General features: G+C 36.9%; 1 protein-coding gene across 6 annotated transcripts in view; it reads left to right on the forward strand.

The window, feature by feature from the left end:
• The window catches only part of PIGN (phosphatidylinositol glycan anchor biosynthesis class N), a 153,747-nt gene that overhangs the window by 15,071 nt on the left and 123,767 nt on the right, over nucleotides 1–14,909 (forward strand). For 5 of the 6 annotated variants that reach the window (XM_015439673.4, XM_005586528.5, XM_015439677.4 and 2 more), the window contains exon 2: nucleotides 12,565–12,813. In XM_015439673.4, coding sequence (XP_015295159.3) covers nucleotides 12,593–12,813 — 221 coding nt within the window. In that variant the 5' untranslated portion in view covers nucleotides 12,565–12,592. Of the gene's footprint in view, nucleotides 1–11,621; nucleotides 11,687–12,564; nucleotides 12,814–14,909 lie in introns of those variants that run through there. The other variant, XM_065533675.2, reaches the window with a different exon arrangement.

The following is a 14,909-nucleotide window of genomic DNA, read 5'->3' on the forward strand; positions in this document are numbered from 1 at the left end:
TTTTTTTTTTTTTTTTTGAGATAGAGTCTTGCTCTGTTGCCTAGGCTGGAGTGCAGTGGCATGATCTCGGTTCACTGTAAACTCCGCCTCCCAGATTCAAGCGATTTTCCTGCCGCAACCTCCTGAGTAGCTGGGATTACAGGTGCCCGCCACCACACCCAGCTAATTTTTGTATTTTTAGTAAAGATGGGGTTTCACCACATTGGTCAGGTTGGTCTCGAACTCCTGACCTCGTGATCTGCCTGCCTCGGCCTCCCAAAGTGCTGGGATTACAGGCGTGAGCCACTGTGCCCGGCCGAGAAATGATCAGTTTTAATAGTGAAAGTATGGAAGGCTTTTTAGCTTTTGCCCCCTATTTGTTGCTCTTCCTTGTGTTCCAGTTGGAAAGGATGAAGGGAGAGAATTAATTAGGTGGTTGAATTGGCAGAATTTAGTGACCATATGACTATTCTTGTTTCATAATATTTAGTTTATCTTTGTGAAGCAGAACTGAAGTGTTATCATTTACTGAGTGCCAAGTGTTGGGCTTGGTACTTGACATACATTTATTTTAATCCTCACTACCATTTTTATAGTTCATTGGTATTATCTGCATTTTACAAGGTGAGAAATACAAAGTTTGGGTAATGTTAGTAATGTACCTAATGGCTTACACATGTAATACCAGCACTTTTTGGGAGGCCGAGGTGAGAGGATTGCTTCAGCCCAGGAGTTCAAGGCCAGCCTGGGTGACACTGTGAGACCCCGTCCCTACAAAAAGTAAAATAAAATTAGCCAGGTGCAGTAGCACACCCTGTGGTCCCAGCTACTTGGGAGGCTGAGGTGGAAGGATTGTCTGAGCCTCGGAAGTTGTACTGCTGCGCTCCAGCCTGGGTGGCAGAGTGAGACCACTATCTCAAAAATAAATAAACAAAATAGACACCAAGTTGCCTTTTAAAATTTTGTAGACCATAACCTAATAAATGGCTGAATGGGGTTATTGTCAAAATCCTTGTTATTTACAGAGTTTATTTGCATGATTTGGATCACCAATAAGAAGTCCCAATGTTAATTACCAATTTGGCAGGAAAATATATCTTTGTCTCTTCTATTGCTTTCTTCAGCATAATGTAAATCAACTATTTACAGTTTGATTTTAAAAATGTGAGTTGGGTTGCTTCACAATCTAGTTATTCTTAGTATTGCTAATATTTTATGTTTGTATGGTGTCATTGTGGAGTCTGCTTATTTCCCACAATACTTCTGTAATGGAGTAGGGCTGATGGTGTCTTTTTTATGGATAAGGAAACAGTAACAGTGGCTTTACTAGAATCCACTCTTATTACGTAACAGATCTAGATTTTTATGTTGACTATTATAACTTTAACATGGTCAAAGTTCTCAAATAAAATGTTTTGTTACTTCAATAAACCTTGGAAAATTTATATTATCTTTTAACACATAAACTGTGATACTTACCTTAGCAAAGCAGTGCAGTGGCAAATGGGGCAAGAAAGAACATGAGCCCAGGGAGTTATTTGTAAATGCAAATATATATTTGTCATTGATAAATTAGCATTTATCAATGGATCTTGGTGGCAATAATTACTGTGGTGTTTGCCTAAATGCAAATATACATTTGCATTTACAAATACATCATAATGTACTTAACTTATAAGTACATTAAGAAGAGTACTAAGGCTTATTTCCATGATAAAGAGGAGGTGTTTAAATCAAAGTGAACATCTGTAAATCTAAATATGCCATATGTACTTTAACTCTGGATAGAATTTAAGATCTAACTGAAAGGAATTAAATACTTGAAAAATGACTTATTTTGAGTAAATAAATGTGATACTTGGCCTTAGACTGGATCCTGTACTGCAGGACAGGAAAAAGGGATAATAGGTAAATATTATGGACAATTTTAGTCAATAAATTTGACAATGTAGATGAAATGGACAAATGGATAAATTCCTTGAAAACTACAAAAGCTTACTTAAGAAGTAATATATAATCTGAATATCTATGTGTGTTTATATCTATATATATGAAGACATTGGATTTATGGTTAAAAACCTTGTCACAAAGAAAACCCCAAGCCAGTGGTTTCGTTGGTGAATTCTGTTACTCAATAAAGGAAGAAATAATACAAATTTTACACAAACTCTTCCAAAAAGTACAAGAAGGAACACCATTTCCCAACTCATTGTCTGATACCAAAACCACAGAAAGATATAAGAAAAGAAAATTACAGTCTTATATCTTTCATAAACTTTGCTGCAAAAAATGGTAAAATTTCAACTAAGACCAACAATATATAGAAAGGATAATACTTAATGACTAAGTGTGATTTATTCTGGGAATGTAAGATGCGTTTAACATTTGAAATTTGATCAATATTAATTCACCACATTAACAGGCCAAAGTAGAAAAATCAGATGATCATAATTATCTCAGTAGATGCAACAAAAAGCATTTGACAAAATCCAACATCCATTCATGATTTGAAGCTGTTAGCATATTAGGAGTAAAAGGAAACTTCCTCAGCCTAATATAGGGAATCTACAAAAACTTGGAAAACTGACAGCATTCATCCTAATACTGGAAACAAGGCAAGGATTTCTGCTGTAACCACTTCTATTCCACATCATACTGGAGGTTCTAGATAATACAAAAAGCATAAGATATAAATACATAAAAATTGACAAAGAAGAAGTACAATTGTCTTTATTCATGGATAACCTGATTATCTCCAGAAAGTTAAAAAGCATATACACAAAAGCCACCATAACAGTTCATCAGTGTTGCAAGGTACAGGGTCATTATATAAAAATCAATGTTGATTTAAGAATTAACAAGGAGAAATTGAAATAAAAAATAACAGTACAATAGTACCAAAAATATGAAAATTGTAAAGATAGGATTTAAAAATGATGTACACGACCTATAAATTTGAAACTACAGAACATTGCTGAGGGAAATTGAAGAAGACCTGAATAAATGGAGAGTTATACTGTATTCCTGGACAGAGAGACTAAATATTGTTATCAGTTCTTCCTCAGTTGGTCTATGGATTTAACTCCATTCCAAACAGAATGTCATCATGCTTTTTATAGATACTGACTTTGCTTCTGCAGCTTCCTTACCTCTCTCAGCCTTCATAGATTGAAGAGAGTTAGGGTCTTACTCTGAATTAGGCTTTGGCTTGAGGAAATGTTGTGACTGGTTTGATCTTCTCTCTCCAGACCACTCAAATTTTCTTCATATCAGCAATAAGACTGTTTCACTTTATTATCATTCATGTATTCACTGGAGTAACACTTTTAATTTTCTTCAAGAGCTTTTCCTTTGCATCTATAAACTGGGTAACTGTTTAAAACCAGAGGCCTAGCTTTCAGCCTATCATGGCTTTCAAAATGCCTTCTTCACTAAGCTTAATCATCTCTAACTTCTGAGTTAAAATGGGAGACACATGAGTATTCCTTTCACTTGAACACTTAGGAGGCCATTGTAGGGTTATTAATTGTCCTAATTTCAATTTAGTTGTGTTTTGGAATAGCAAGGCCCAAGGAGAGGGAGAGAGATGGAGGATGGCCAGTTGGTGGAACAGTCAGAACACACACAATATTTATTAAGTTTGCTGTCTTATATGTGATTGTCTCAAAACAGTTACAATCATAACATCAAAGATCACTGATCACAGATCAACATAACTGACAATAGTAATGAAAATGTTTGAAATAATTGCAAGAATGACAAAATATGACACAGAGACATGAAGTGAACACATATTGTTGGAAAAATAGCACCAATATACTTGCTCAATGCTGGGTTGCCTCAAACTGTCAATTTGCAAAAATAAATCTGCAAAGAGCAATCAAGTAAAGCACAGTAATATGTGGTATGCCTGCATCTAGAATAAACTAAGAACCATTATGATTCTATAACAAGAAGACAATCTAATTAAAAAATTAAATCCATACAAATGGTAGATCAGTAAGCCTATGGAAGGATACTCAATAACATTAGTCATTAGGGAAATTATATTAAAATCACAACAAGCTACCAGTATACACCCACTTCAGATGAAGTTTAAAAGATTGACAATGCCAGGTGTTGCTGAGGATTAGAGCCACTGAAACTCTCATATATTGCTGGTGGGAATGTAAAGTTGTACAACAATTTTGGAAAACAACTAGTTTGTCAGTTTCTGAAAAAGTTAAACATGGCTTTTTAACTTTTTAGTTTTTAGATTAGCCATAATCGTACCACTGCACTGCAGCCTGGGCAACAGAGCAAGACTTTGTCTCAAGGAAAAAAAAAAGTTAAACATGTATTTACAATTTGACCTAGCCATTTTATTCCCAAGTGTTCACTGAAGAGAAATGAAAGCAGTGACTCATGCCTGTCTCCTCAGCACTTTGGGAGGCCAAGGCAGGAGGATTCCTTGAGCCCAGGAGTTTCAAAAAAAAAAAAAAAGAAGATATGAAAGCACATGCCCACACATAAGCTGTTACATGATTCTTCATAGCAGCTTTATTTGAAATAGCCAAAAGCTTTTAGAAACAACACAAGTGTCTGTTAACATGAGCGTGAGTAAACAAATTGTGCTGTATCCATGCGATGGAATAATGCTCAATAATAAAAAGGAACAAATATGTATGGTTCTAAAAGTATTTATGCTCAGTGGAAGAATTCAGATGAAAGAGAGTACATGATGCAGAAATAGATTTTTATAAAGTTCAAAAATGTAAACAAATCTATAGTGGTAGAAAATACATTAGTGGGCTGGGCACGGTACACCTATAATTCCAGCACTTTGGGAGGCCAAGGTGGGCAGATCACTTGAAGTCAGGAGTTCCAAGACCAGCCTGGCCAACATGGCAAAATCCTATCTGTACTAAAAATACAAAAATTAGCTGAGCCTGGTGGTACACGCCTGTAGTCCCAGCTACTCAGGTGGCTAAGGCATGAGAATTGTTTGAACCTGGGAGGTGGAGGTTGCAGTGAGCTGAGATCATGCCACTGCACTCCAGCCTGGGTAGCAAAGTGAGACCCTGTCTCAAAAACAAGCAAAAAAAAATTTAGTGGTTGTCTAGGAAATGGGGTGATGTTGGATTACAAAGACTCATAAGAAAACTTTTAGAGTTGATGAGTTTGTTCCTTATGATAGTGATTATTACACTTTATGTACAGTTTTTTGGTCAATTATGCCTCAGTAAAGCTATAAAAATGCCATAAAGAACATTATTGGATCACTTCACACAATTGGAATATGGATGGTAGATTAAATATTACATTGATGCTGAATTTACTGAATTGATACCTATAACGTAGGTATATAAGAGAGTATCATTATTCCTACAGAGTAATTTCTAGGTATCTGACGTATTTAGGAATAAAGAGTCCTGGTGTATATAACTTATCCTCAAATGGTTCAGAAACAATGTTATGTGATCAGATATATACAGAGAAAAAGGATAAAGCACAGAGGCAAGGCTGGAATAGAGCAAAGCAGAGAAGGAGTGGGAAAAAAAGAACGACTCGGGAAAATGTTAACATTAGGTGAATATGCTAAGGGGTGTGCAGGTGTTTGTACCATTCTCGTAACTTTAAGTTTGAAATTATTTTCAAATAAAAGATATTAAAAATGTGTAATAAAGAAAGCATGGTTACTTACAATGATTCCATATTTGGGACATAAAATGTAATAACCAGAAAGAAAAGTTGGTAGATTGAACTTAATCAGATTTTTTTCTTTTTTTTTTGAGACGGAGTTTCGCTCTTGTTGTCCAGACAGGAGTGCAATGGTGCAATCTTGTCTCACCACAACCTCTGCCTCCCGCGTTCAAGCAATTCTCCTGCCTCAGACTCCCAAGTGGTTGGGATTACAGGCATGTGCTACCACGCCCGGCTAACTTTGTATTTTTAGTAGAGTTGGGGTTTCTCCATTTTTTGTCAGGCTGTTCTTAAACTCCTGACCTCAGGTGAACCACCCACCTTGGCCTCCCAGAGTGCTGGGATTACAAGTGTGAGCCACTGCACCTGGCTGAACTTAATCAGAATTTAAAAGTACTGTTTTTTTATAGACACCGTTAAAAAAATGAAAAGTGATAAAAAGATGAGATTAAAAAATGTCCATTAAACATGTGAAAAGTTGCTCATTATCATTGATCAGGGAAGTGTAAATTTCACAATATATTATCTACAATAAGTTATCACTACACTTCTATTGTGTGTGTGTGTATATATATGTGTATATATATATATAGAGAGAGAGAGAGAGAGAGTGTGTGTGTGTTACGGAGACTGTTTTTTTTTTTTTTTTTTGAGACAGATTTTTACTCTGCTGCCCAGGCTGGAGTGCAGTGGTGCGATCTTGGCTCACTGCAGCCTCTGCCTCCCAGGTTCAAGCGATTCTCCTGCCTCAGCCTCCCGAGTAGCTGAGACCACAGGTGTGTACCACCATACCTGGCTAATATTTGTATTTTTAGTTGAGGTGGGGTTTCACCACATTGGCTAGGCTGGTTTTGAACTCCTGACCTCAAGAGATCCATCCACCTCGGCCTCCCAAAGTGCTGGGATTACAGGCATGAGCCACCATGCCTGGCCAACTTTGAATATATATATATATATATATATATACACACACACACACACACACACACATCTATATCTATATCTATAGATAGATATATCTATATATGTGTATGTATATAGAGAATCTATCTATCTATCTATCTATCTATCTATCTATCTATCTAGAGAGTGCTCCTGCTCTCTGTCAATAACAAGGCATACGGGAGAGAAAAAGGTGTCAATCTGTGTTCTTAAGGAGCTTACATTCTAGTGAAGGAGATACACTAAATAAATATTTATTTTATTTTAGTTTTTACTTTAAGTTCTGAGATACATGCGCAGAATGTGCAGGTTTGTTACATAGGTATACATGTGCCATGGTGGTTTACTGCACCTATCAACCTGTCATCTAGGTTTTAAGCCCCGCATGCATTAGGTATTTGCCCTAATGCTGTTCCTTCTTTTGTTCCCCACCCTGCCGAGAGGCCCTGGTGTTTGTTGTTCCCTTCTCTGTGTCCATGTGTTCTCATTGTTTAACTCTCACGAGTGAGAACACGTGGTATTTGGTTTTGTGTTCCTGTGTTATTTTGCTGAGAATGATGGCTTCTTGTTTCATCTATGTCCCTGCAAATGACATGATCTCATTCTTTTTTATGGCTGCATAATATTCCACGGTGTATATGTGCCACATTTTCTTTATCCAGTCTATCATTAATGGGTGTTTGGGTTGGTTCAAGTCTTTGCTGTTGTAAATAGTGCTGCAGTAAACATATGTGTGCAGGTGTCTTTATATAGAATGATTTATAATCCTTTGGGCATATACCCAGTAATGGGATTGCTGGGTGAAATGGCATTTCTGGTTCTAGATCCTTGAGGAATTGCCACACTGTTTGCCACAATGGTTGAACTAATTTACACTCCCACCAACAGTGCAAAAGTGTTCCTATTTCTCCACAGCCTTGCCACTAAATAAATATTAACAATAGCTACAGAATGTGTGATTGTTTGGATCAAAGAAGATGGAGGAGGGGCCTACTTCAGAGTGATCAGAGGAACCTTTAGTTGATGACATTTGAGAAGGTGCGTGAAAGACGAGAAGAAACCTGCTGCAGGGTAGAGCCAACCAGAGCCCAATAATAGTTTTCCTGCAACCAATACGTTTCCCTGGCTGCTAGACTTTCAGTGCTAAATGCAAGAAGGTCCTGCGCAAACTCAGAGTAGCCCAGCTCCTCCACTTGTGCTCTCCATTCCATCCCCTCTTGGTATCCTGAGAATTTAACTCCAGCTTTCTGCTGCATCATTCATATCCTTCTATATTCTAAATTATTCCTCGGCGCACAAATCTTCTAGTCTCTAATAGCTTAGGAAAACCCTTTACTGACCCTACATCAATTTTTATTTTTCTTCTTTTCTTCAAAGTTAGTATTCTCCCAAAGAGTTGCGCTCATTCCACTCTTACTCCCTCACCTCCCATTTACTTTTCAAACAACCACTTTAATGGGACTCAGCTCACATGACTGTTTAAACTTCTCAGTAAAGTTAACAAGAACTCCAAGCTCCCAGATTACTCATTACTGTCCTTACTCCAGCCTTTAAGCGGATCTGACAGTTAACCACACCCTTCACACTTGAATCACTGTTCTTTTAACTTCAAGGGCCCCTCTCCTGGTTTTCCTTCTACTTCACTGGCTAATTTTTTTCTGTCTCTAGTAGTGGCTTTCTCTAGGTCATTCTTGTAGTTAGGAACTCCTCTCTTGAGTTTCACAGCAACTCTCTGCCTTTTTATTATGACATCTCGAGCTTAAATTTAATATATCAAAAAGAAAATGCTCAATACTTTCTCCCTCAGCTTTACGTCCCACCATGTCCTGTAAGGAAATCTTTTCCTTCTGCAAGTTAAAGACCATTCACATGCTCAAACCAGAAATCTGGAAGTCATTTTTTACCTCTTTACCCATATTATTTTATTGAAGCCCCAGGTCTTTGTTTTGTGTTGCTATAACAGAATACTGAAACTGGGTAACATATAAAGAAAAGAGGTTTATTTAGTTCACAGTTCTACAGGCAAGGAAGTTAAAGGGCATGGACCGGGCTTCTGGTGAGGGCTTCTGTGCTTTGTTATAACATTGCAGAGCAGAACAAAGGGGATGTGAACGTGTGTGAAGAGGGACTGAGCAGGAGGAGGAACCTCACTTTACAACAGCCCACTTGTGAGAACGTGAGTTAATCCATTCCCGGAGAACTAATCCCTCTGCTCCAGAGTGAGAACTCAGTGCTGTGAGAATAGCACCAGCGCATTCATGTGGGATCCAACCAGTGACCTAAACACCTCTCACAAGGCCCCACCTCCCGTCACAGCCACAATGGGGTCAAATTTCATTGTGGTGAAAATGAATGCCTTTTGGTGGGGAAAAGCGCAAACCATAGCAGCCTTCCTCATCTCCCTCCAAAGTATAACTCAGTCATCAACTTCCTTCTGTTAACTTCCACTGCACTAATTTATACTAATCAACAATAATCTCTTTCTTGACCTATTTTACATACTAACTAGCTTTCCAACAGTCTCCTTGATTCATTTCTTTACCTACTACAATCTGCTCTCTACATTCAGCCAGTGTAATTAATATATGTATTAACATATACATAATAATGATTATATGTGATAATAATCAACGTAATGTATATATTGCTGTGTGATATGCTTTGACTCTGCGTCCCCACCCAAATCCCATCTCGAATTGTAATCCCTACGCGTTGGGGGAGGGACCTGGTGGGAAGCGACTGAATCATGGAGTGGATTTCCCCCTTGCTGTTCTCCTGATAGTGAGTGAGTTCTCATGAGATCTGGGTGTTTGAAAGTTTGTGGCACTTCCCACTTTGCTCACTCTCTCTTTTGCTCTGCCATGGTAAGGTGTGCTTGCTTCTCCTTTGTCTTCTGCCATGATTGTAAGTTTTCTGAGGCCTCGAAGTCATGCTTCCTGTTAAGCCTGTGGAACTGTGAGTCAATTAAACCACTTTTCTTCATAAATTGCGCAGTTTCAGGTGGTTCTTCATAGCAATGTGAAAATGGACTAATACATTATGTTATATATTATAGTATGAAATATGTGTAAAAATATGTCTGCAGCAGAGACAGTGATATTTACCATATATTTCCTCAGTTTTCCATATTTTCCAGCTTCTTGTAATTAAGTGATCTACATGACTGCCTCTGATCAATATCCAATGTTTATTTTAAAACAAAACTGATTGTGTACCCATGTTCATAGTATCATTCACAGTCACCAAAAGGTGCGGGCTACTCAAATGTCTATGAATAAGTGACTAGATAGCCAAAATGTGGTATATACATGCAATGGTCTGATTTCAGTTTTAAAAAGGAAGGCAATTCTGATATGCTACAACATGGATGAAACTTGAGGACATTATGCTAAGTAAAATAAGCTAATCAAAAAAGAACAATACCGTATAATTTCACTTGTATGAAGTAGCAAGAATAGTTATACTCATGGAAATAGAAAGTAGAACAGTGCTTCCCCAGCATTAGGGCAGGGGGGAATAGAGAGTTGTTTAATGGGTATAGAGTTGCAGTTTTGAAAGATGAAAAGTTCTGGAGATTGGTTGTACAACACTGTGAATATATTTAACACTACAGAACTCTGCTTTAAAATGTCTAAAATGGTGAATGTTATGTGAATTTTTAAACAATTTTTAAAAATGTTTTATGTTCTAGAAACAGTATTATGTCTCAGTCCTGGGCAAAGTGAGGTGAGTTATAGCCTTTGGAGACCTATAATTTTGAACATAGATGTTCCTTAGAAGCTAAATCTTTTTAAACAGATGATGATAAACCTGGAGGGTAAATTTAGATATAGATACTTTTGCATTTCTTCTTCGTATTCTCTGAGGGAATTTTAAGTAGTTGGCTCAACAAAATGCTCTTGAAACAAAATTGAAAACAAAAAATACCATGTGCCACAAAGGTAACTAATCTAGGTTTCTTCGGGGACCAGAACACCCTGCAAATATTAGCTTTGAAAATAACGTAATAAAGTTTATCTCCAACAGGAAAATACAACTGGGTCAGGTTTATTATTAGGTGTACCATAGTCCTTTTTTCACTGGGACCTCTGTGTTGTCTCTAGAGTAGAAAAGGTCTAATGTCTAAAAGAGCTCTACTATAATAATCAAAACAAAAGAGCAAGCCATGAAAAACTGTAACTAGGAAATCAGTACACACCCTTACTGGCTAGCAGGCAAGCAAATAAAAACGGATATAAATTTAAAGTACCGTAATATGACTGATGCACTAAAAAGATTACTGTCAATGTTCAGAACTTTCAGATTTGGGTAAACATTTATTTACACGTTTTTAATGGAATTTTAAATTGGTTTGGAAATTTGAAGAATTTTTCACAATCATTGAATCTTTAATTCTACATTGAGAATATATTTAAGAAAATAACACAAATATATTCAGAATTATTTTGCATTCACATTGATAGTTTAGCATTTAATATTCATTAGGTTGTTTAGTAAAAATACATAAAGTTTACTTTTTAAAAAAATTAAGTATAGTGATTATTATTCTAAACTGCCTCAGAAAATAGAACATTGATTTGTAGTAGCACCAAAGAGGGGAGGGAATATGCTATATAACATGTAAAGATTCTCTTTGTCGGTTAGCTATGAGATGCAAAATAGCATCTACTCACTAAGGAACTTTTGTACTTCGTAGAATATCTTTGATATTTAGTTGACCCTTGGTTCTCAGAAAATAAGTGGCTTGTAATTTGACCTTTTGCTCTATCATATTTTCTTTTTTATAATCTGCTTGACTTTGATGAGTGTTTTTCCAAGGTTTCATTTGTTTTTGCAAGGTATTTTGCCATCCTTTCCTTCCATGATGTGATTCTTCAGGCCAAGAAGAAAAAGATGTGTCTGTAGTTAAAATTACCTTATCCTTGGTGTTTTTCAGTCTAGGATCACTATATGTAACTAATACCGTTACATTACAAGTAAGACAAGTTCCAATACTTTTTTTTTTTTTTCTCCTTGACCTGCAGAGATTCACCAACAATAGCAAATTACAGACTGGCTTGGAAAACACTCCCATGTTCCATTGGTATCTTCTTTTACAGTATTATTTAAATGTTTCATATTGCTTTGTTTTTCTTCCTTAAGTATTTGTAAGTTCATCAGCTCTGTGATGAACTTACAGAGAACTGGATATTCTCTATGGTACCCCAGCATCCAATTATGCATGTGATGTATGCACAAAACATTTTTATTGAGTGGACAAAATGTAACCTTTTTGATTGATTCAGGGAACTAAAATAAAATGATTCTTTAATAAGTACAGATTTTCTGAAGCACAGATGAAATTTAACTTCATATGATTCTGTCAAATGTGATAGAATGCACGTTTCCTGCTTAATGTGGTAATAGTCAAGAGAGCCAGAATACCCCTGAGCTGATTATCAAAGTAAGAAGAAAAAATCACAAATATTTGAATAATTTAAATCAATGCACAAACATCTAAATAATTATAACTGATTTAAATAATTAAAAATCCCTTATTGGTAATGATTGTCATATGGACAACCAAGAGTTGCACGAGTTATATTTTCTTTTTGTACAATTTGACTTGGCTGAACGCTAACTCTTTTTAGGACTGATTTAATTATTTATTTGTTCTTTGGTTCTGTGTTAATTTTTATGAGCTTATTATGGACTTAAATTCATTATAATTTATTTGTCCCAATTACTTATTATACTTGAACTTTTTCTTTTTGCTTGGATGTACTTTATTATGTATTTGATTTCAGTATTATGTCACATTATTAAATAGTGCTTATTGTTACCACCACAAATGAAAGTAAAGTTGTGAGTTATACAATAATTAAAAATATATTTTTAATCTACTTGTAATCATCAAAATATGTGAAAATACATATGATTGCATTAAGATTTACCCCAATTTAATTTTGTTCCCTCTTTCAGCTGTCCTTGAAGACTAGTTACACTGGATATGCTGCTGTTCTTTACTTTGGGATTGCTTATACATTTTGTGTTCTTCGCCTCCATCTTTGACATTTATTTTACATCTCCTTTGGTTCATGGAATGACTCCTCAGTTTACACCATTGCCCCCTCCAGCGAGAAGATTAGTGTTGTTTGTTGCTGATGGCCTTCGAGCAGACACACTTTACGAATTAGATGAAAATGGGACCTCTAGAGCACCGTTTATTAGGTAAGCATGTACACTCATAAGAGACATCTCTTAAAATGTTATTCTGAGTTAAGTCAACTGCAAAATATCTTGCTGTTTATCATATACTGGGCACAGGGGTGATGATGAGAAAGAGAATAGGGCACTTGCACATTTGCCTTTGTCTTATGGATCAGCACTAGATGCCACTTTATTTCCTCCTAGGTGTTATTTCTGGTATTGTTGAAGCTGATAACGGCGAATTGAAATGGATAGGCTTAGCTGCTTAAGCTAACTTGTCCTAATTTCCCAAACGTGGCGCAGGACTCACAATATTATTTTTTTCTTAAAAAATAAATCTGCTGGCCGGGCATGGTGGCTCACGCCTATAATCCCAGCACTTTGGGAGGCCAAGGTGCGTGGATCACCTGAGGTCGGGGGTTTGAGACCAGCCTGACCAACATGGAGAAACCCCGTTTCTACTAAAAATACAAAAAATTAGCTGGACGTGGTTGCACATGCCTGTAATCCTAGCTATTCGGGAGGCTGAGGCAGGAGAACCTAGGAGGCAGAGGTTGCAGTGAACCGAGATGGCGCCATTGCACTCCAGCTTGGGCAACAAGAGCCAAACTCCATCTCAAACAAACAAACAAAAAACCAAAAAAGAAAAAAATCTGCTGAGTTTACAAAATAAAGACAAGCGTAAATATTAATGAATTACTAATTTCAACGATGTTTAAGTAGAAAATATAGACTTCACATTAAAAACACAACCTTCCGTAAAAGAATATAGAGCCCTTTCATGTTTATATCACCGTTTAATGTAACTTTGGCTTCTATTAAGTCACTTTAAAAAGAAATATTTAATTTCTTGGACTTACAAAGGGCCTACAAACAATTGCTCTTTTTTTGATTAGTGGCAACTCCTGAAAGGCCTTCTAATGCTGTTGTGGAGAGATTAAAATCAAATTCGAGAGGAAATTTCTCTAACATGTTGTGTCTTCCCCCCATCCTCATCTGTCATCGTTACCTACTGTCACTTTACTCTGTTTTCTTTCTCTTTTTTTTTGAGACGGAGTCTCGCTCTGTCAGCCAGGCTGGAGTGCAGTGGCGCAATCTCAGCTCACTGCCAGCTCAACCTCCCAGGTTCACACCATTCTCCTGCCTCAGCCTCCGGAGTAGCTGGGACTACAGGTGCCTGCCACCACACCCAGCTAGCGTTTTGTGTTTTTAGTAGAGACCGGGTTTCACCGTGTTAGCCAGGATGGTCTCGATCTCCTGACCTCATGATCCGCCCACCTCAGCCTCTCAAAGTGCTGGAATTACAGGTGTGAGCCACCACGCCTGCCCTGTTTTATTTTTCTTTATAGTACTTACAATCATGAAAGTTCCATGAGATTGGGAATTTATCCACTACTTTATCTCCAGTTCCTATAACATAATGGGCAATTAACAAATATTTGTTGACAGCTAGAAGAATGGATAAACTCGAATGCTGTGTTGAATTTTCAGAACTAAATTTATGATAGCTCAAAGAGATGCATAACATATTGAGGGATAAAAATAAATAAAAGAGTGACTCAAGTCAATAGAGGAATATTGTGGGAAAATAAGATCAAACCAAGGTTAAGTACAGTACACAAAAATGTGTAACAAATTTCAGAAATAATTGAAGTATTTGGGTGAATTTCTTAATTGCCAAAGGAAAGAGAGAAATATGCTTCATTTCAAAATTAAGATGATGAAAATATACTGGTAAAATATAGTCAACTTTTTCTGGTGGCACTTGTTTCTCCTTTGGATCTTATGGAAACTCTGTGGGCTCAAACAGTTGATGTTTTGTGTTGTGTGCCATTGTATATTTACAATGTCAGGAATCTTCTAGCTTCTTCTAAGCCTGTTTTTGAAAGGTTTTTTTTTGTTGTTGTTGTTTGTTTTGAGACGGAGTCTCACTCTGTCACCCAGGCTGGAGTGCAATGGTGCGATCTTGGCTCACTGCAACCTCTGCCTCACAGGTTCAAGCAATTCTCCTGCCTCAGCCTCCTGAGTAGCTGGGATTACAGGCCCATGCCACCACGCCTGGCTAATATTTGTATCTTTAGTAGAGATGGGGTTTCACCATGTTGGCCAGGCTGGTT

The sequence above is a fragment of the Macaca fascicularis genome, chromosome 18 (genome assembly GCF_037993035.2).
Source record: "Macaca fascicularis isolate 582-1 chromosome 18, T2T-MFA8v1.1".
NCBI lineage: Eukaryota > Metazoa > Chordata > Mammalia > Primates > Cercopithecidae > Macaca > Macaca fascicularis.